Source organism: Homarus americanus, unplaced genomic scaffold (assembly GCF_018991925.1).
Source record: "Homarus americanus isolate GMGI-L3 unplaced genomic scaffold, GMGI_Hamer_2.0 scaffold32929, whole genome shotgun sequence".
Classification (NCBI taxonomy): domain Eukaryota; kingdom Metazoa; phylum Arthropoda; class Malacostraca; order Decapoda; family Nephropidae; genus Homarus; species Homarus americanus.
The window spans coordinates 6733708-6756927 of record NW_024737097.1 but is presented as its reverse complement, the minus strand read 5'-3'; the positions used below and the strand labels follow the sequence as shown (position 1 = coordinate 6756927).

The 23220-nt window shown below is 44.3% G+C and overlaps 1 protein-coding gene across 1 annotated transcript; it reads left to right on the top strand.

Annotated features, from left to right (window-relative positions):
- Positions 1–11947: 11947 nt before the first annotated feature.
- Positions 11948–13036, top strand: LOC121873370 (vegetative cell wall protein gp1-like). The gene has a single exon (XM_042376922.1). The coding sequence runs from the start codon at positions 11948–11950 to the stop codon at positions 13034–13036; it is 1089 nt and encodes a 362-aa protein (XP_042232856.1).
- Positions 13037–23220: the final 10184 nt, after the last annotated feature.

Genomic DNA, 23220 nt, shown 5'->3' with positions numbered 1-23220 from the left:
TGGAGAGGAGCTGGCTGTCGTGGCTGCTGCGGTAGTGGTTTGGGGTAGGTGCCCAGAGATTAACAGACGAATTGTGAAGGTCTGGGAAAAACACGAATCCAGGACCTATGATGAGATCACAGCCAGAATTTAAAACAGCGGGGTAGCTAGATAGTGACTGTTTGACGGCTGGGGTGAATCTGCCTGTGACCAGCGTTGCTGTTATTCCTCAACTCTATGACGTCATTTTTCCTCACGTTTTCGTTGGGTATTAATGGACAGTAAAAAGCATGAAATTTAGGTATAACTATTGTAATATCTTGGCAAAATATAAATATGCACCTACAAAAATCCTACAATCATACAATATCATAACATAACATGGGAACCTTAAACACTAATTGAACAAAAAAATCTAATAGAAGTTAGCGTCCTCTGATTTGGTGTAAAATTTATACATCCACCCTGAAATTTCACAGCCTCAAACAAGGCTATTAATGAATTAATAGAGGGAGTTTGCAGAGCGTGTCTGGATTTTGTTTTCATTAAATTCAATTTAGAAAATAGTCTCTCTGCATCTGCATTGGATGTTGGAAGAGACAATACCTGCAAAGCAAATGTACAAAGGTCCTTAAATTGGGAAACACCTACACCGTCCTTAAGTTCCCCTAGTTTTGCATAAACGTCCACTGTCACTGCTGTCCTTAAATCTCGGGTGGTATAGCAATCACATCTAAGTCTCTCCATTGATCATTTAAAATTTGTATACTGCCACTGTATATGCGGGGCACCGCCTTCACAAAGTCGTATAAGGATGGCATCTCCTTCCTGGATTTATTATCAAATACCCTATTTGATGACAGAAATGAACACATCCATAAAAACTTACTGCCAAACTCAAATCTTTGACGTAATTGCACACAAAGGTTTATCATGAAGATACGACATCTGAATTGTACATCCTTGACCATATTAGGGAATTCTCTATATTGTTCACTTTGCAGTAGGCCATGTATTGTTGCTCCCAAGTATATTTGGCCTATTGGGAGGTGATTTTCTTCATTTCTGGGATCAACTGCATCAAGATTACCCGTTTGAAAAACTTCATGACGACGAAAATATCCCAAGAGATTCCTGTAAAGCTGACATATACTATCGTGTAACAAACGTATAGTTGGTGACTCTCTGAAACAGTAGATTTAACTTGTTACATTTGGGCAATATAAAATTAAGAAAATCGTAGTACAATAAAAGTGAAGGGTCCCTAAGACTCGCTGCTATTTGTTTTACGGCCACCAATCTTTCCTCTGTTTCTTTTAAAGTAAAAACATTTTTAGGGGCTGCCACTGCTCTAATACTCTTTCAACTGCCTGGTGGAATGATAACCAGCGGGTCTGATTAACATGCAGAACAGTGTTTGGTTTGACAGTACAGAATGATTGAAATTCCTTAAATTCATGGTGCCTTTAGCACGATGGGAAAAATAGGTATATATATGTCTGATCATGTCTTCACAACGCCGTGATTGCGTCTTTGCAGCCTCCGAAGCGCATAAGTGAAAAGAATGACAAATACATTTCAATATGGTTATACCAGGAATAGTGATACGTAGCCTGCTGCTTACAGAATTGTGTTCTCCCATAATGTTACTAGCGCCGTCAGCAGCAAAGCCAATCGGTTTCTCATGTGGAATTCGGTGTGTTTCTAATGTTTTCATAATTAAATTATACAAATTTTCCCCTGTTGACCCTGTAGATGATTCATCACCGTATACATTGATCACCTCTAATAACCCAGATTTAATGCTGTTTGTAGTTGAATCCCAAAATCTTACAAGAACACAGGATGCTTTCATCGTACTAATGTCTGTTGTTTCGTCAACAATAATGGAAAATTTACTTTCTCTAAGTTTATCTACTAAATCCTCAGTGACACACCGTCCTAACGTCCTCACAACCTCTGTGCATTTTGTTCTTTTCGTGTTCATGCCTTGAGCAATTGCAGAATCAGGAAACATCCTCTTCATGAGGTCTACTAAATGATCTGCAGTGGTAAATGGCAAGTTGTGCTCGGCTATAAAGCAAGCAAAAAGAATTGTTGCTACGGCCACTCCATTTGCTGCATAGTTCCCATGGTGGACCGGGATCCACTCCTGCTGGACCTCCTGTTGTTCCGAGGCCTCATAAACTGAATGCATCTTTGTTGTTTTGTGATGTTTGATGGCTGTCAACTCTGCACTCACTTCCCTCTTGCATATTTTGCAAAAGGCCCTAGATGGAATGTCCTCAACACAGGACAACCAGGGCTGGAAATCTTCATTGTTCAGCCATGCATCTCTGAAACTCCGCTTCGCAGCCATCACCACCTACAATAGGAGATTTGATCAACTTTTGTGTAGTCTCCCCTGCAAACCCAAGAATAACTAAATCAGTGAATAATTGCCATGATCATTCTAGGCTACTTGCATAGTCCTTTATAAGTGAAGGAAAATAATGTATATTTGGCCCTTAGGAAAAATAAAAGCAACAAATGAACTGGGTGTAAAGATTTCATTTATCTAATCATTTCTGTGATTAATTATATGTCAATTACATATAAATATATCCTTACCGGCTTGTAGATAGAGTTCTGTGAGTACGTCTAGCTGATGATACTTGGCTGATGATGAGAGCTCTTACCATATCCATGGACGAGAACAAAGTGTGGTTTCCACAGCAATCGGGGGTCCCATGTTTGATTTTCCACGTCATTTATTACCCACAATCCATTTATACTATACATTATCTGTTGATATATACAAAAGGAGTTGATAAAAAAAAAATCATATATATCACTGAAGAAAAAATTATTAAGTCCCTTACATTTTATATACATTTCTTGAACAATGAGGAATATATTCCTCATGGCGTCTCTGTGACATAGAATGTGGATGGCCTCTCCTCATGACGTCACCAACTGTCATATGTTTTCCTCGTTAGCAGACGATATTCCTCAAAACGGCATCACTGGCTGTGACGCAGGTAGCCGCTGCCGTTCTCACCTCTGTCCAACCCCTCCCAAGTGTTGGTCGCACCAGCAAACGAGAGAGTTAGCAGCGGTAACGAGCAGGAAGATCGTTTCCGCCCTTACATTGGAAGCATAATGTATTGTCTAATGGTAGACCCTGCTGCCATATGGCATCACGAAAATTGTGACCGAGTCCCAGGCTGCTGGTCTGACTTTCTGCCTCATTTACACACAATTGCAGGGTCTCAATTGTTTCTCAAACTATTGACAACACAACATACATACCCCGTATATCATTTCTCACTATTGGTATATTTTAAAGAAAATTTATTTAATTTTGGCTCTTTATTAATACTATTATTATTATTATTATTATTATAATTATAATTTATATTAAATGTTATTAATTTTATTATTATTTTATTGTATTTTGTCCCCCCAGGCCTTGATGTGGATCATAAAATGACCTGTGCCCGGGTGGGCTAATGCCCTTAAAAAAAAAAAAAGTTCCCGGCGTGTGTTTGGTCATGGTCGTCCCGTCGTTGAGCAGATGACGAGGGCTGCGTCAGGTAGGGGTGGCGTCCCTATACTATACGTGGCCTATCTGTCCACATCATACGACCTACTATGTTATCGGACAGTCCCTCGTGACTGTTGCTATCTTGGAGGAACGATAATGTGCGTTCATTTCCATTTCTTATACCTGGAAATAGCTGTCCCCCGCTGTAGGTCCAGTACACCGAGCCATTGTATTATTCACAGCTGTTGCCTTCCTCCCTGCATATCTTTCCTCCGCCCTCTGCGTTTCTCTCCCTGCCTCTCACCCTTCTTCCCTCCTGTCTATATCCCACTCAGTTACTCTAGGCATGCCAAAATTGAACACCTTGATGAACTGCAAGATTTACTGTTGATTTATAATACTGATGATTACCATCATATCTACCTGTATGTGGTGATTATAATTCTCACACAGGTGTAAAAACTGACATTGTGCAATACAATGAGTACTGTATATATGAGAAGAAAGAATAAAACAGCAATGAAACAAAGGTAATGGTTTTTGAAAAAAGATATGTGCAGCTGAAAGATATGATTTTATGTTTAAAGGAGAACAAGTTGAAATCTTTCATGAATATAAATATGTAGGTGTTTTGTTGAATTATAATGGCGAATTAAAAAAAAATTCAACATGATTTATGTGCACAAGCAAACAGAGCCATGTATAGTTTAATAAGCAAATGTAGGAAATTTGATCTGCCCATTGACTTGCAGCTTCAACTTTTTGATGTAATGGTATTGTTACGAGTTGGGGATTTAGAATATAGTTAAAAGTCTACCAAGATCCCAACAGGCAACAACAATAAAAAAAACAAAGACAATCGGACTATAAAAGGGTAGACAAAGGATGCGAGTTTTTGTTGTGTATAATAAAGTACCATAAATTCCTTAACAAAATATCGAGCTTCTTATAAATTATCCTTAACCATACTTAACCTAAACATACGCAACATTGGCTTAACAGTATATACATATTTATACAACATTCGGAAGCAAGAGGACGTGGGGAGGCAATATAAGATTACAAAATACTCAAGTGCAGTGCTGAGATGGCTGACGAGTAAGGCTGAGTATTGAAGAAGATGGTATGTAGTCATTGTGCCGTAGGTTTCCAGGATAGGTGATCCTAGTGTGGTCAATTCTCAGAGTGAACTGAACTTTCCTCGATCTGGAGCTGATGAGGAAGACTTGGAGGAGGTGACGCAACAACCAGGATATGGAGAAGGGAAACCCCGGAGTGGTAACTAAGACTAGTCATACTCGGGTTTCGTCCCTAGATGGCGATGCTCGTGGTGCTGGGTAGGTAGATCATGACAATAGATGGCGGGGTTCGTAACAGTATTAACAATTATGACATATGGATGTGAGGTGGGGATATAATATTCATAAAGAATTAGTAACTCTTCATTTGAAATTATTAAAACTTGTCCTTAACGTTAATAAAAATACATGGCCTATTGATGGGCTGAACCAAGGCATGATTCCTAGGAACATACCCTGGATTACCGGCACCACCGCACCTAACAGACCGGTATCAGCTGTAAACAGCAGACCCATATGAAGTGACACAGATGCAGAGCCGCATCAGGAAGTTACCAACGCTCCCACTGAAGACACAAGCAAAGTAGTGAACACTGCCATGGAAAATGACATACAACGGCTCAAAGATTAACTGGCCAAGCAAAATGAAGTGATCAAAGACCTTTGCAACACAGTAAAGGGACTGAGTACCGTGATTTTTCAGCAATGTAATAAGTGTAATAGAAGGGATTATCCGGAAATGACAGTGCCAAATGTGAAAACTCAAGATCCACCAGGAACTCGTGTCCAAGCAGAGGAAAACAGTGATAGTAGTAACAATATTACTGATGCCTTTGTGGACATAGTCAGTGAAGATGAACAAACACAAACTGAAAATGGTGGTGATGTAGATTGTGACCAAAGTGTGTTAATGTCTCCCACTGAATTACAACAACTGGTGAGCAGTACATGCTCCAAAAATGTTCAAAAAGGTTAAAAGGCCTACTGCCTTCAGAAAGGACAGGCAGCATGAACATGGAAAAAACAATATCATACAGTTCCTTCTGCTTCTTTCCAAATATAGTACATAAAGGCCAGTGTTAATACTTTCAGAGATATAGAGCGGTGAATGTGATGAGTTGGAACATGTCATCCCTCAGAAAACGATACCCTGACCTACACCACAAACTTGTGACTGAGGACATCGATATTGTGTGTCTGCAGGAGTGTCTCACACCTAATGGTAAGCCCCCACCCAGTCTGACCAATTATGTGTATTATGATCCTAGTTCTACTCACACATGCTTTATGTATGTAAATAAGTCACTACCTCTTGTATCAAAAAAAGACTAGCAACCTTCAGTACCATGGGATCACTATCCACCTGGGTAACTCTACACTCAACGTGCTAAATGCATATGCTCCCTCAGATCAGCTTCAATACACAGATCTCCCAAACTTCGTACACACTGAACCCACTATCCTAATTAGTGACCTGCATACTAGACACAAGAAATTAGGTGACCCCACCACTAACACCAATGGTAGGAGACTTATCTCACTACTAAGCACATATGAAGATGTTCATATCTTGGTGATAGTGAGCCAACACACATCTATGACTGGGCTCTTGACAAGTGTATTGACTTTAATGTATCATACACAACTCATAGCTCTGATATACTCACTGATCTTATGTCTGATCACTAACCAATCCAAGCTAGTATACACGTAACTAATGAAACCCCTCACTGGTGAAAAACTTAACAGACGTAGACTCACAGTTAAGAAAGAACATGAGAACCAGTTCATACACTCCAGCTATGACCGGTACAAATATTATAAGCCTGACAATTACCAAAGTCACCATGACGATCCTTGAAACTACGACTAAGGCATTCTTCCCGAATAATGCCTCCACCAAAAAGAGGAGGAAACGTGGGCAGCATAACGAGAACAGACCACAGTAGTGTTATGATGACCCCAGACTGAAAGAACTTAAATCTATAGCCAGTCAGACTGATGAGGGTTACAAACACCCCAGAGCACTTCAAATGCTCAAACTGTTTCAAGCTTCCCTCGCTGTAGTCCGGGAACGAGTGAATGACCCTAGACAATATGCATGGGAAAAATTTGTCAACAGCCTAAACCAACACACTCCCCTCAGCAAAGCCTGAAAAGATATGAGCATAATCAGAGGTAAAAACAGTAGACACGTCTCCCATTCAAACCCGCTACAAAAATCGTATGAGTTAATAACAAAGAGGGCTCATGTCTCTAGCTATGATAATTATGTTGCCAACTAGGACTCGAGAACTCCTTGATGCGAAGTCTGTAGAGAGAAGTAATCTTATAAACTTTATTCTGGGCAAACAGCACGATGAGTGTGATGTTCCATATACTGAGTTGGAGCTTGACGCCGCCCTCGCCAGGGGTAGGTGTACTGCGTCTGGGGAGGACAGAGTCACCGACAATATCGTTAGACGACTAAGGAGTGTGGTGGGCAATCCATTATTGGCATTGTACAATATAAGTCATGCCGAGGGCCAACTAAGGACATCAAGGACCTACAGTATTGTTATACCAATACCAAAACCGGGACAGCCTGATGCCTTTCGTCCCATATCACTAACCAGCTGCCTTTGCAAAACCTTTGAGAGGATGGTTCTTGGCAGACTCTTATACAGAATCAGAGAACACATGTCTCCTAACATAAATGGCTTCACCCATGGTAAAGGTGTACATAATCACATTACCACATTCCTAACTGTGCATGGGGATGAAAGGCACAGATACACCACATTTCTTGACCTAAAAGCTGCATTTGATATTGCCAATAGGTAACTTATATTGTACGAACTAGTCAAAATGGATATAGGAGGTCGGCTGCTGCACTGTTTCAGGGTTACAAAAGTGAACTTAAAGAAATGGAACTTGGCATCCCCCCAAGGTACTTAGTCCCACATTGTTCAATGTTCTTATGAACACATTATTAAAGACAATCCCAGACAGCCCCAGCAATACTGTTAGCTATGCTGATGATATTCTTAAACAAACTAAAACTTATCGTGAAATGCAAACCACCCTGAACTATGTACAGTCAGCCTGTGAGAACCTTGGTCTTATCATCTCCACTGAGAAAACTAGAGTATTCAACAAACAAGCTGGTAACCGCAAACGTGGACCGTCAAAGCTTAAGATAGGTAACAACACTACTGTATTGACTATGTCTCTTCTCTTAAATATCTCGGTGTCCCTATCCCCTGTAACTCACCTGCCATACAACAGCTAACCGGCCAATGTACTGATGGGTTAAAACCCCTTAAATATGTGGCGGGGCACAACCCACATTATGGCGCCAATATCAGAATTGTCAAAACAATGTACGTAAGGTTATATAAAATCTCTGGTAGATTATCACGCACCAACCCTGGTCCTTCTTGACGCGAAAGGCATTGACAAGCTCGAAAAAATGCAAAATTAAGCCCTTAGAATTATTTTAGGCTGTCCCATGAGCACTGAAGTACTTAATATGAGGAAAGAACTAGGTATACCCAGTCTGAAAGATAGAATAATTGAAGTCAACCTCATGATAGCCCTGAGGCTTTTGCATGGTGATCCAGATAACATTGCTTCTAAGAACCTGCTAGAATATATGAGTCATGAAACTGGTGAGTCTAAATGGATCAAAACTACAGCTGAGCATATAAAGATGTTTGAACTAGACCATTTGTATAAAGCTGAAACACAGCAGCGCTTCCTGCCACCCTGGCGGACAATTCCCTTCTATATCACAACACCCACGTACCCGCTTAAACGACTGACCACACATAATCCTTATCTCCAACACACTGCCAAACTGAGAGCTCTTGACCACATACATAACCTGCAGACTGAAAATAACATCACACAGACCATCTACGGCTCTCTTAACACTGTGTGTGGGAGGGCTAGAAGTGCTGTCATTGTGACTCAGCCTAACGGTAATGTAATAGAGAAAGGAGCTAAAATTAGTAACTAGGTATCCACTCTAGAAACTGAACTATTTGCCATACTCACAGCCCTGAAACTTGTTGAAGACACTGCCAATGACAGTCTCATCATCACTGATTCCTTATCATCACTACTTCCTCTTGATACCATAAACTCAGAGTGTCACCAGCTTGTCTCTGAAGTCAGACACAAACATATGCGGCTTGTTGACGTGGGTATTAGGATCAAGCTGCTGGGATCCCCTCTCACATAGGCATTAGTGAACATGATAGAGTTGATGCCTTAGCTAAACTCGCGTCCAACAATGACAATGTTGAGTACAATCTTGGACTGTCATTCAAAACCTTACAAACTGTATTCAGAAAAGAGCTTTCTCATGAATGTGAAGCAAGTAGACAAGTGCAAACAGACACTTACCAATCCAGTGTTTACCATGATGAGATGTATCAAATAAAACATGTATATGGAGCAAGTAACAAGATCACTAGATTACAAGATGTTGTAACCGCTAGACAAAGGTTAGGATAATAAGCACCTCTGGCAGATCCAAGCACATCGTGTATGAAATGACACAGCACTTTATCTCTGATGATAAAATAGCTGACATACTAGGCTGTATCCACACTTCTCATCTAGTACCTAATCAAAATTCAGTACCAACTTAAACAATGTACTGGAAATACTCCGTAATTAACATTCATTGCCATATTATCAAAATCACTGGGCTCTCAGAAACACCCTTTGTGGCCACCGCTCAAAGGATGAGTATGGGGTGCACAATAATCTAGCTGCTGTCCGCGGCAGAATTCAAAATTCAATTCCCTCCCCCGTTTCCTCTCCTCTCAAACCTAGCCAAACCTAACCTAACCTAACCTAACCTGGAGGCAAAAGGTTAGCGAAAGTTCGTCTTATAGTAATTCCCATTGGCGCCTCATTGTGTTGAAAAAGTTGCTGTATAATAAAAAGCCTGTGTGGTGATCGATACTTAAAGAGATTATCTGCAAAAGCCTCTTAATACAGATAGAAGTAGGCTGGCGCTGTTGGTCGCCCGTGCTGGTGAAGGTAGCAACAAGCTCTGGCACTGTTAGTCGCTCGTGGTGGTGAAGGTAGCAGCCAACTTTGACGCTGTTGGTCGCCCGTATGCCGTGTGGGTAACAACAAGCTCTATATAATATTCACTCATATTTGTATGGCCTTGAAAACTGGCGTGACAGGACAGGTGTTGCTAGGAGAGAAGGGCGGCATGGAAACAAGGTTATGTGGGAGACAAAGCCTCTCCGATTCTGTTATGTGAACTACAAGACGAGCAGGTGTGACATATCTGCAAATTGGCCTCACGGTTGTTCTTTACTGCATACACGTCACCTCAACCCACGAACAATTTGTCTAATAAAATTTTGTTACTGACCCACAACTGTTTTTTTTTTTTAGGTCTTCTAATGCCAGTGACCCAGAAACCTTTGTGGTGGTGTGTCCGGACCACTCAGTAGTAATCACCAGTTAGTTTATCATCTCTCGTCTCTCAGGTGAGTTCTCAGGTTCTATAACTCAACAGCCGCTGTGAGTCAGGTTAAGGCTCAAGAATCTTAAGGCCAATTGTTCAGTTTTATACCATAAGAAAATTCGAGAACATATCTGACTCGTTCTTATTAGACCAAGTAAATATGGAGGCAAAATGATGAAAAATGTGCTACAGCTTTACTGTAACTACCTTCTGTTTTCTTACCACGAATCAACATTAAAACGTATCGTCAGGATCTTTGGAAATATGGAGCCAGCGGTGTACGAGAAAGGTTTAGACCGCATAGAGTCACAATCATGAGCTGTGAACATTATAACAAGAGTCTTGTAGTAAAAGGACAATATAGAAGATTCCTCGCCACTTTTTCCTGGTGGTGGGGGTTGTCTCTGGCTGGGATGGTATACTCGTGTAAATAAAGTGTTTCTTATTAAGACAAATTCCTACTATTAAGGGTGATGCTTTCTGTCTCATTGCACGAGATTCTGAACAGTATTATCAGGAAAGAGGTTCTTATGCTCGGGCCAAAAACAGGTCGTAAGTCGGAACAGAAACATTTATTTACGATTTGGTTATCATTGTAGTACGGGCAGATGTTATCATGTTCATGCATTGTTCTTTTTTTGCATAGGAACCTTAATGTAACTAAATAAATTAATTAGTTATGTAAATAATAACAAAGTTGTAAGGGTTATTTCCAGGGTACAAGTCAGTTCTTATTAAAGTTGATGGCACAGTTAAATTGAACGACTTCTAAACTTTTTAGCAACTACATTTTGTGTCAATATCCGGTAGTTGTGGACAAGAGGTGTTCAATAACGGCATCATGAGGAGATCAGACAGGTGCTTTTGCCTTGATCTATCATTAATTAAACGTCAAACAGGTTCACCCAGGCCAGGCATCGGATGCAAGAAAACGGAAATCATGACCATGCCGTGGTCACCGACGGTTACTTGATTACTTTATACAACAGACTCGTGGTTACATTACATGGCATCACCCGTTTATAATGGCAAGAGTGTTAACCGGAACAGCGGAGTATGTCCACGGGAGCCTAGTGTTTATTTCCTCTCTCTCTGGTGTCTGAAATGGTCGCTAAGTCTAGGGGCGGCCATTTTAACGAAACCTTACATGTCACCATTTGTTCGGGATTGATTTCAAACCATTCCTCGGGGAATTTTCACGTTGAATCATTTTCTCTCATTATGCATGAAGCAATTTTGGTACAACGTCACAACAACCCCCTGCCTCACACACACACACACCCAGGATGAACTGAGTCCCTCACGCCTGGATGTTTTATTCTCAGCTGATGTGGAGGCATTGTAGGATAAATATAGGATAAGTATTAAACAATCCATTGGTATATTTTTTTTAATAATAAACTATTCATTGTTATTTAAGATCATGAGAAGTTTCAAAATGTTCACATATTTCCTTAAGTAATGTACAAATTTTATTATTGAATTGGCAACTCATCTACAACGAGGAACGAGGACTGCCACAAAATTCTCAGATCAAATTTTCTTCAGTATTTAAGCCAATATACGAACATTTGGAAGCATCTCGTGATATTAAATAACAATGAATAGTTTATTATTATAAAAATCCTTCCAATGGATTGCTTAATATTTATCCTGACAGTAATACAGCTGAAAATAGATCCACCAATCACAATCACCTTTACATAGAACCTTACTTTACCACGTATTGTCAGGTAAAAATTGCCAGTTCGAGATTTAAGGTGGGGTCGCTGGCTCTTTGACTGACTGAATATGTTGTGCCACGTGCCCATCCTCGCCACACTGCCTCTATCGTATACTGTGTGGCATACCATCCGCCTCGCTCACCCGCCAGAGACACTCTTATCAATGACCTCATTACCACCTCAAACCACCTCAGCTCCCCGAGGGCCGCGTCGACCACAACGCTCCCCCCAGTCTACTGGGACACCTGCCTCTGCCTGGCTTCTCCAGGCTACACCACAACAACGGCACCTGCCGTTCCCTAACTCAACCACAACTGAGCCTCTTCCCTGTCTCTATCTTGACTCTGTCAAGCCTCGTGATCCCACCAGTGCCCCCCCTCATTTTAGCTTCTACTCTCACGTTGTCCAGCCTCATGCTCCCCTGGGGTGCCCCCATAACCCCCCTTGCCCCCCGCTGTCCAGGCCTGGAGTGCTCCCACCAGTGCCCCCCCTGCTTATACCTTCACGCTGTCAGGCACCGTGCTCCCACCACAGTGCTCCCCCGCAACCCCTGCCACCCTCATGCTGTCCAGCCTCGTGCTCCCCACCAGTGCCCCCACAACCACCCCTTACCTCCACGCTGTCGCCTCGTGCTCCCACCAGTGCCCCCCACAACCCCCCACCCCCCCACGCTGTCCAGCCTCGTGCTCCCCCACTAGTGCCCCAACCCCCTTACCCCACATGTCCCAGCCTCGTGCTCCATCAGTGCCCCACAACCCCCCTTGCCCCACGCTGTGTCAAGCCTCGTGCTCCCACCAGTGCCCCCACCAAGCCCCCCAGTGACATGACACAAATCATGTACCTCTTCCAAGAATTTGTCAGGCATGTTGAGCAACTCTTCTCTACACTCTGTACCGCCATCTCCGACCTACACAACCAACTCTTGCCCGAGGCTGCCACCCTGTCACTCCCCTCTTTTGGTTTGACACAAGCTGGTAGCCCCCCCTGCTCACTGCCTGTGCGTCCTGCTGCCCCCGCGCCAAGCCCTGCCTTATCCTCACGTCACGTGGTGGCTCAACCCGTCTACCCACCGCAAGCCACGCCTGCTCCTGTGCTGTCTCCACCAGGGCTCCCTTCCAGACCTGACGACTCCACTCCCGGCCACCCAAGCTCCGCCGACATGCCTGCACCTAAGGCCCATCCGTCCACGTCAGGGGTACACATGTACCCAACCGGCCAGCCTGAAATCAGTCTAATACACTACAATGGATAGCAACGCTACAGGACTGCAGGTACTCACCTGGAACATAAACGGCTTACAAAACAAGTTTGGTGCCCTCAAAACCTACGCCTACACTGAAAATATCGACGTGTTGTGCCTCCAAGAAACGCGGTGTGCTGCTGGTACCCATGTGCTCAGTGGCTACACATGTGTTGAGAGCCCATCCACCCCTGTTCTTCGCATCGATGGACTACCACGAGGTCATGCACGTGGACTGCGGATCTACGTCAAGAAGGATGTCCCCTATCAACCTCTCTACGTCCCCCTTGATGACGACACCACCGACGCACACGCCATCACAATCACACTAAAAGGTGTGTCCCTCAATATTGTCAATGTCTATGTGCCTCCCTCCACCCCTACTGTACCTGTCCTACCACACCATATCACCTCCACCCCCACCCTCCTTGTGGGGGACCTCAATGCCCGTCACCCTAGTCTCGGCTCCCAGGGGCCCCACTCAAACTCCCGGGGTAACTCCTGGCTCTCCTACCTACAAACCACTGATGACCCTGTACGTCTTCTCTGCCCTCCATCACCCACCCACATCGGGGGAGGGAAACTTGACTACATAGCTCTCTACTCTGACCCTCACCGCCCACACTCCACCCGCATCCTCCACTCCCCCCACAGTGACCATTTCCCTATCCACACTACCCTCCAGTATGTGAGAATACCCGCTCCACCCAAGGGCCCTAGGCTCAGCCTACCCCCTGCCAACATACCTGCCTTCATCACTACCATTGCTGAATGGTTTCAGGATTACACTGACACCACCGCAGACCAACTCTACCTTGATCTGTCCAAATAATGCACTACCCTCCTCCGCCCTGCCCCAAAACACCGCTGCCCTAACCGCCAGCTCAGGAGTCATTGGAATGTTAACCGCGACCCTTATGTTAAGTCTATCCGAGTATGGCACCGACTAGCAGTCGGCCAGTGGAAGAAATCTCCCAGCTCCCCTGATGCTCTACGCTTCCTGATGCGCACAAATAAAGAGCTCCAATGTGCCATCACTCTCGCACGAGAGAAGCAGTGGTTTGACTTTGCTTCTTCTATTGACCAGTCTACATCTATAGGTGATATATGGCGCACCATTAACAGTGCCCGGGGCATCAACGCCAGACCCGCGCTCCGCCCCAGACCAGCTGCCCGAACCGAGGCGCTCTCCCAGACGTGGCAGGAGGCCGCCTCCATTGATGCACTCCCACCCGCTGTACGAGACCTCACCCTCGCACTGCAACCACAACGCCGACAGCGCATCTCCGAGTACCAAGACCTATCTGCAGACACTGACGTGCCTTTCACACAGTGTGAACTACTAAATGCTGTTAAGCGCGGCCGGTCCACCGCCCCTGGCGATGACGGCGTCACATATGAAGTGCTAAATGCCCTTATTGCCACCCCTGGTAAGCCCCTCCTCTGTCTATTTAACCTTTCTTATGATACTGGTCAGCTGCCTCACTTATGGAAGACTGCCACTACCATCCCAGTCCCTAAACCAGGCAGACAAGATGAATATCGTCCAATCTCCCTCATCTGCGTCTCAAAGATGATGGAGCGCCTGATACGCCACCGCCTCCACTGGAAAATTGAAGCCCACCTGCACCCTGACCTCTATGGTTTCCGCCCCGGAAAGAGTACTGCTCACTGCATCGCTCACTACATGGCGAACACCTCAGCCAAAACCTCACTCTTCGTCGACTTCAAGGGTGCTTTTGATAAAGCCAATAGTGAAGTGATCATTGAGGGTCTCACTCACATGGATGTGAAGGGCAAACTCCTCACGTGGATTGCTGACTACCTCTCCCGTCGACAGGCCCTTGTCCGGTTTCAGGGCCACTACTTTAAGAGCAGGGACCTTGATCTTGGCACGCCTCCGGGAGGTGTACTCAGCCCTACACTCGTTAATGTACTCATGGACTCCATCTGCCGCCTCAACGACATCTTTGCTGAGCACGCTCTAGACGGTCACATCATAAGCTACGCTGATTTTTTTTTTTTTTTTTTTTTTTTTAGGTTAAGGTGGGGAAAGGATGGAAGGCATGCTGGGGGCTCAAGGCACAGCCAGACATGAGGGATGGAGAAATCACAACATATAGTCGTGGGGGGAAAGGTTGGAAAAGAAGTTTAATGAGTTAAACAGAGGGGGACGACACCCCTTGTTTTACATATTATAGAGTTTGTTGGCTAACTAAGCTAACCTAGGATTTAGAATGAGGTTGCACAATGGTTATTTTAGTAGACAATGACTAGATTGATTTTACAATTACAAGTTTATTAACATCTTATACTGTATTACGTTATGGACTCACTTGATTGTGACTTGTTAAATGTGAATTTATTTCATCTAAGGTGGATCACTGTGGCGGACATAGATGGATCGCGGGTTGGGTTGTTGTAGTGCGGGCAGACTCCGGGGCCACCAGGCGTGGGGTCTCCCTCCGTTGATGTCTTCCCCGCGTAGGTGGTCTGGGCTGTGAGGGTCGTCCAGGAGCTTGTCCCAAACCTTCTTCCCTAGGCGATGGAACCTGAAGTTGAGGGCCTCTGTTTTATTTCTTAGGTGGATGGTTTCCACTGTCTCCTGGTAGGGTGGCGCTTGGCCACTGGCTGAACTCAAACACTTGTTTTGGAAGCTCTGTAGTTGTTGTAGTCTAGTCTTCCCGAGTGTGACGAGTGGTATAGATGGGTACTCCAACACAGGCCTCACCAGCGCCTTGTACAGGTGAACTTGTATCTAGCTACGTTGATGATATCCTCCTCCAAATTACTACAGTGCAACATGAACAACCTATACTCTCCACGTTCGCCCGGACCTGTCAAACACTCGGGCTAGTCATCTCAAACACTAAAACCAAGTTCATCTCATACTTCTGGCGTCAGACTCCGCTGACTCTGCAAGGACAAGACATCGATCAAGTAAGCCCCTACAGGTATCTTGGTCTACCCGTGCGTGCCACTACCAGCGCTACCACCTCTGCTGTCGCCGCCCACGTCATCTCCCAGTGCCGCCAACGAACGAGGCCCCTCCAGTCCCTTACCCACGGCCTCAAAGGAGCCTCTGTCAGGGTCCTACGCCTCATGTACATTGCTATCGTCAAAGCTGTCATAGATTATGCCTCCCCTGTTCTTGTAGTTGCCTCCCAACGCGAGAAACAAAGCATAGAGAAAATCCAAAACAGAGCGATGAGACTCATCCTCGGCTGCCCTATGACCACCAGAATAGAAGTCATGCATCGTGAACTGATCTGCTTCCAGTCTGCGATCGAATTACTGCTCTCAATGCCATCCTAGGTGTTAAACTCCTTCGCAGTGAGAAACCGACTCCCCTGTTGCGCTCACTGAACTCACATCTTGACTCCCTCCTGCGCCGGCCTGCCCCCACTACCTCTCCCTCCCTCTCTCAACACTGGCCCGTCCACACTGCTGCTGACATCCTGCGTTATCACCTCTCTCCCTCCCGAGTACACTCATCCACCTCTACCGCCGTGGAACTCCCCGTGTGTTGATGTTGTCGTCCACACCTTCCCTGGTCGTAAATCCACCCAACTGCGGTATATGCTCAAACTTAACTGCCTTGGCAAGATTGGTGATGTCGCCTCTTCTCTTACGACCCCCCTCCCTCCTATCCTCGTCTACTGTGATGGGTCTGCCACCACGCTGGGCTGCGCTGGGGCAGTTGTATGGATTCCCGAGCGCCAGGCCCGCAAGAAAATCAGGGTCCACGACTGGGCCTCCTCCACTGACACAGAAAGCATAGCCATCCTCGCGGGCATTCATGAGGGGGCGACCTATGCTCGCACTGAATGCCGGAACCTCCTGATAATCAGTGACAGCACTTCTGCGCTAGCGAGGCTCAAATTACCCTCCCCCTCCTCCCCTGCCGCCCAACACACCCTAGCCGCCGTTGCCAGGCTAGAACAAACTGATGACATCCGTGTCAAGTTTCTTTGGATCCCGTCACATATAGGAATAACTGCCTGTGACACTGTTGATCGACTTGCCAAAGAAGCTACACAAGAAGAAGATATTGAAGCCACTCTCGCCCTCTCCCTGAATCATCTCAAATCTCGCATACACGCCACACAACGAGAGGCATTCAACGAAAATTGGACACACCTGAAACAACGGGGTAGCGTCACACTATGCCACTATGACGCTGTAACCGGTGACGACAACCGCCACTACAAAGAATATCAATCCTTGACTCGATCTCAACAGCTTATATACATGAGACTGCGCCTAGGGTACAGGTACCTATGGGAGTACATTGGCAACCCTGAGCCTCACCGCACTGTTTGTAAACTTTGTGGCCAACCCGACTCTCACACCCTCCCTCACTACATCCTCACTTGCCCTATGACCTCCTCCTACAGGTCCCCAGCCGTTACCAACACCTCTTCCCTCCCTGACCAGATATCCCTCCTCCTAGTGACAGGCCTGGCACTTGACATTACCTCCTCCTACGGGTCCCCAGCCGTTACCAACACCTCTTCCCTCCCTGACCAGATATCCCTCCTCCTAGTCACTGGCCTGGCACTTGACATTATTAGGGACCTGCCACGCTTTGCTATAAACAGATGAAATGTACCGGGAATTTCCCCCACCCCCCACACACTCATCATTCTGTCACTTTATGTAACTTGCTGACAAAACCCATGACCCTTCAGGCTTCCACGCCCTTAATGCATGAGTCATAAAGGCAAGCATGGACTCCGCATACCTCCCAGTTGGGCACTGTAAACGCTTCTGCGCTTCACCTTGTACAGGATGTAAGGGGGTGCCCAATATACTAGCCCCCTCCGGGGCAATCAGTAATCTGTAAAATCAGAGTTAGGTACCAATGTGCCAAGCTGGTACTATGCGGGATTTATAACGAAAATGACACCACTGATATCAAGGACCTGCTGCTACTATCACAAGCTGTAAACTTCGCTACGCATGATCCAAACACCCTTAACATGATCTTAACTGTTACGAGTTGGGGATTTAGAATATAGTTAAAAGTCTACCCAGATCCCAACAGGCAACAAAAAAACAAAACAAAGACAATCGGACTATAAAAGGGTAGACAAAGGATGCGAGTTTTTGTTGAGTATAATAAAGTACCATAAATTCCATAACAAAATATTCAGCTTTCTATAATTTACCCTTAACCATACTTAACCTAAACATTAACAGTATATACATATTTATACAACATACAATAATTTGAAGCAAGGTGGAGGTGGGGGAGGCAATGTAAGATTACAAATACTTAAGTGCGGAGCTGAGATGGCTGACGAGTAAGGCTGAGTATTGAAGACGATGGTAGGTAGTCACTGTGCCTTAGGTTTCCAGGATAGGTGATCCTGTGGTCACTTCCCAGAGTGAACTGAACTCTCATTGAACTGGAGCTGATGAAGAAGACTTGTAGGAGGTGACGCAACAACCAGGGTATGGAGAAGGGAAACCCCGGAGTGGTAACTAAGACTAGTCATACTCGTGTTTCGTCCCTAGATGGCGTTGCTCGTGGTGCTGGATAGATAGATCAGGACAATAGATGGCGTGGTTCGTAGTGCTGGGTAGGTAGATCATGACAATTGGTGGCGTGGTTCGTAACACAACTGACTTAGCAAACCAAGATCAACCATCTCAACCAATGCCTCCTATCAGGTGTAATAGACACTTGTCAGTGTTCTGGTCTCCGGCTCCCACTACCAGACAATTTCAGAAACCCTACGTCAAGTCTTACGGGCCGACTACTGACTCTGCATTGCATCTCTTCGGGCAGTGGATAGTTCACCATCCCTGGACTGAAGTACTTAGTGTGGGTGACATAAAAACCAAATGGACAAATTACACCAGGACCACCACGGAAACTCAAAACCACTACTTTCCCGAGAAGTCCTCCAGATTACACCCAACTGCTCTTAGCAAGATCATACTTCGGGTCAAAAGACTTATGCAACAGAGAAACAGCGACTTTTATCTCAACGACAACAACAGCTACAGGACCCTTCACAACCAAACTATCCGCAAAATACGCGCTGCAAAGAAGTCTTATTACGCAACCAAGCTGCAACACCTGAAGCAGACCATCACCAGTCAGTGGTATGGTAAGTTTAAAGAACTCTGTGGACTAAACAATAAGACACACCCCCTCCCCCTCCTTAGCCATCTCACTAATGTTGATGCAACTGAGCAATCAAATAACCATTTCGAAACTATATGCCAGACGCTTCCCGGCTGGATATAACCAATCTCCCTGCTTACCTACTAGCCTCCTTCCTACTGACTTAGTGGAAGAATCTGAAGTGGCAAAGCGTTTGAACAAACTGAAATTAAGGCGATCCACCACCCCATTGACTTACCAATGAAAGTCTACAAGGAGTTCTCCCCGGAAGTAGCTAAACCTCTCTGCTTCATCATCAATGCTTTCCTCAGACAAGCAAGATGCTCAGCTGACTGGAAAACCTCAAATGTGTTATCGGGCCCCGTTGTGGGTTGATGACCTGTGCCCGGGTGGGCTATTCCCCGTAAAAAAAAAAAAAAGTAAACGAGCCTACAATCCTGAAATGAGCTACGACCCATTGCCATCGCCCCAATACCCAGCTTTATTTGCAAATGTTTTGTGTTTCACTGGACCTATGCTGATATTGCAAACGCCATAGATCCTCAGAAATTTGGCAATATGAAAACTTCCTCCACCACTCACTGTCTTGTCAGCTTTCTCGACTACATTTACTGCCATCTGAAAAAACGAAAGACGTCTGTGCCTGTCGCCTTCATTGACTTCACCAAGACATTTGACCAAGTCGACCACAATTTAATCATCAACAAAGCTATCGACCTCGGGTTTCGGAGAAGAGTTATACCATGGCTTTCAGGGGCTGTCCCCACCTGTGGCGTTGCTCCCCAAGGCACTAAGATAGGAACGCTCTGTTTTCTCATGCTTATCAAAGATACGCTAAGAGAAACTTCCGCTCGTTGGAAATATGTCGACGACTCTACCATTGGGATCGGTGTGAACATCTCGGCTCCCGACTACAGTACCCTCCAGAATATATTGAACAGTGTCCAAAATTAGGCCACCAACAATCATGTCACCATCAACCATATCAAGACCATGGTTATGTACATCAACCTCTCCTCTGACCTTGCCCCACCGCTGTCCATTACTTTGGGCCCCAACACATTTAAGGTTGTGGACTCGACCAAGCTCCTCGGCGTCACCATAGATAACAAACTAAATTGGAAAACACACGTCATTAAAATTGTCAAATCCTCCAGTTTTTGTCTCCACCCCCTCCGCCGTCTCAAGTCCCTCGGAGTTCTCGCGTCATAACTCCTCAGTGCTTTCTCAATATTCATATTTCCAAAGCTCACCTATGCTGCCCCTGCCAGGTTTTCCTCCCTAAATCCCACACAATGGAAACACCTAGAAAAGGTGCAGAAGAGGACGTGCAAGATTATTTTCTCCCCCTCCTACTCCACATATCAAGAAGAGCTCAACACACTGATCCTCTCGGCTCACTCTCATCATCACCATGACCCCATCTGCAAAATTGGGGAAAAGCTTCTGGTCCATCCTCGACACCGCATCTATCTTCCTCCCGAGATCCTTCGTCCACGAATTGCTGTTCGACACCACAACCGTATTCCGCCCGTAGGAGCAAGCACTGATCACTATAAGAACAGCCCAATTCCAACCATTGTCAAAATTATCAACAAATCATAGTCAACCAATGTGTTCACTCCCTATCATTTTTATTTTTGCACTGGTATTATTTTGAAATGCCCTATATTCCTATAGAATGACCTTCTCAGCACCTTTTTATTATGTATTATATTTGTATCACTGGTTTTCCGGCATCTTCGTGGTGTAAATTAATATAACCTTTTTTTTTCCTTTTACTCATATTTTTTCGCCCCCTATGCCCAGTTGTGGGTCTAAGAACTGTGCCCGGGTGGGCTAATCCCCATAAAAATAAAGAAAAATCGAAGAAAAAAAATATAAATATACAGTATATATACAAGTGATCGTGGGCACTTCGTGCCCGGTGGTACAGTTTACCAAAGCTTGAAAGTTCGAACGCTCATGCTTGGCTAGCACGCAACCGCCAGAAGGCTGGCAGCGTACAGTGACATCGTTTTACAGCGTAAATAAAATGGTTAATTAATGCCTTCCTAAAGAAACCTACCAGGTTTGTTCCACTCTACGATTTTTTTGCGGTTTTTCCACCAAGTTTGATGAAAAACGATGGTGCCATTTCGGCTGCCCAGAACAGACACACACACAGACACAGACACACGGCTATTCCTATAGTATATGAGATAATCATGGTCGTGGTTGTTATAATCATAGTCGTGGTTGTTATATTCATGGTCGTGGGTGTTATAATCATAGTCGTGGTTGTTATAATCATGGTCGTGGTTGTTATAATCATAGTCGTGGTTGTTATAATCATGGTCGTGCTTGTTACAATCATAGTCGTGGTTGTTACAAACATGGTCGTGGGTGTTATAATCATGGTCGTGGTTGTTATATTCATGATCGTGGTTGTTATAATCATAGTCGCGGTTGTTATAATCATGGTAGTGGTTGTTATAATCATAGTCGTGATTGTTATAATCATTGTCGTGATTGTTATAATCATGGTCGTGGTTATAATAATGGTCATGGTTGTTACAATCATAGTCGTGGTTGTTATAATCATAGTCGTGGTTGTTATATTCATGGTCGTGGGTGTTATAATCATAGTCGTGGTTGTTATAATCATGGTCGTGGTTGTTATAATCATAGTCGTGGTTGTTATAATCATGGTCGTGCTTGTTACAATCATAGTCGTGGTTGTTACAAACATGGTCGTGGGTGTTATAATCATGGTCGTGGTTGTTATATTCATGATCGTGGTTGTTATAATCATAGTCGCGGTTGTTATAATCATGGTAGTGGTTGTTATAATCATAGTCGTGATTGTTATAATCATTGTCGTGATTGTTATAATCATGGTCGTGGTTATAATAATGGTCATGGTTGTTACAATCATAGTCGTGGTTGTTATAATCATAGTCGTGGTTGTTATATTCATGGTCGTGGGTGTTATAATCATAGTCGTGGTTGTTATAATCATGGTCGTGGTTGTTATAATCATAGTCGTGGTTGTTATAATCATGGTCGTGCTTGTTACAATCATAGTCGTGGTTGTTACAAACATGGTCGTGGGTGTTATAATCATGGTCGTGTTATAATCATGGTCGTGGTTGTTATAATCATAGTCGTGGTTGTTATAATCATAGTCGTGGTTGTTATAATCCATGTCGTGGTTGTTATAATCATGGTCGTGGTTGTTATAAGCATGGTCGTGGTTATGATCATGGTCGTAGTTGTTATAATCATGGTCGTGGTTGTTATAATCATTGTCGTGGTTATGATCATAGTCGTGGTTGTTATAATCATTGTCGTGGTTGTTATAATCATGGTCGTGGTTGTTATAATCTTGGTCGTGATCGTGATACTTACAGTATCTAATATACTATAAGAAGGAATAGAATAAAGGTTAGAATAATTAATTAAAGAAATATTCGCCATAAGGAGAGGTTAAAATCATTAAACAAAATTATTATGAATCACCGATGATCATTCCGAGATAAATTATATTATGTAGAGAAGTGACCTTGATTCTGGTTATATTAGTCACCATCTGCTTAAGTCATCACCTGTGTTAAGTCTTCATAGTCATCATCTACGTTAGTCAGTTTTAGGCCCATCTCACATGACTGACCGACCATCGATGTTCTTTCCGGGCGAAGGTGTTAGTTTTCAATGGTCTTATTATTTACGCTGGTGGATGTAAGACCTCCTACCCTCACTGATGCAGCTATGGTCAATTTAGTGTTATTCTTGTTTATAAATGCCTTCTAAGCTGTCTCAAGTCTATCGGTCCTGTCTATTGCCATCCCAACTGTCTGTTCGTCTGCGTGGTGTTTGACTGTAAACCCGTCTGTACTCTTTGTGTCGTCAAATCTGTCTGTCTTATCCGTTGTTGGCGTGTGTCTGCCTGTTTGTCTAAGGGGAACCAGTCAGTCAGCTGTCTGTCTGTCATGTTAGTTGCCATATTGTCTATTTGTGTATGTATAAATCTGTCTATTTTTGTCAACCTCCTGTCTGTTTCACTGTCTATATTCACCCT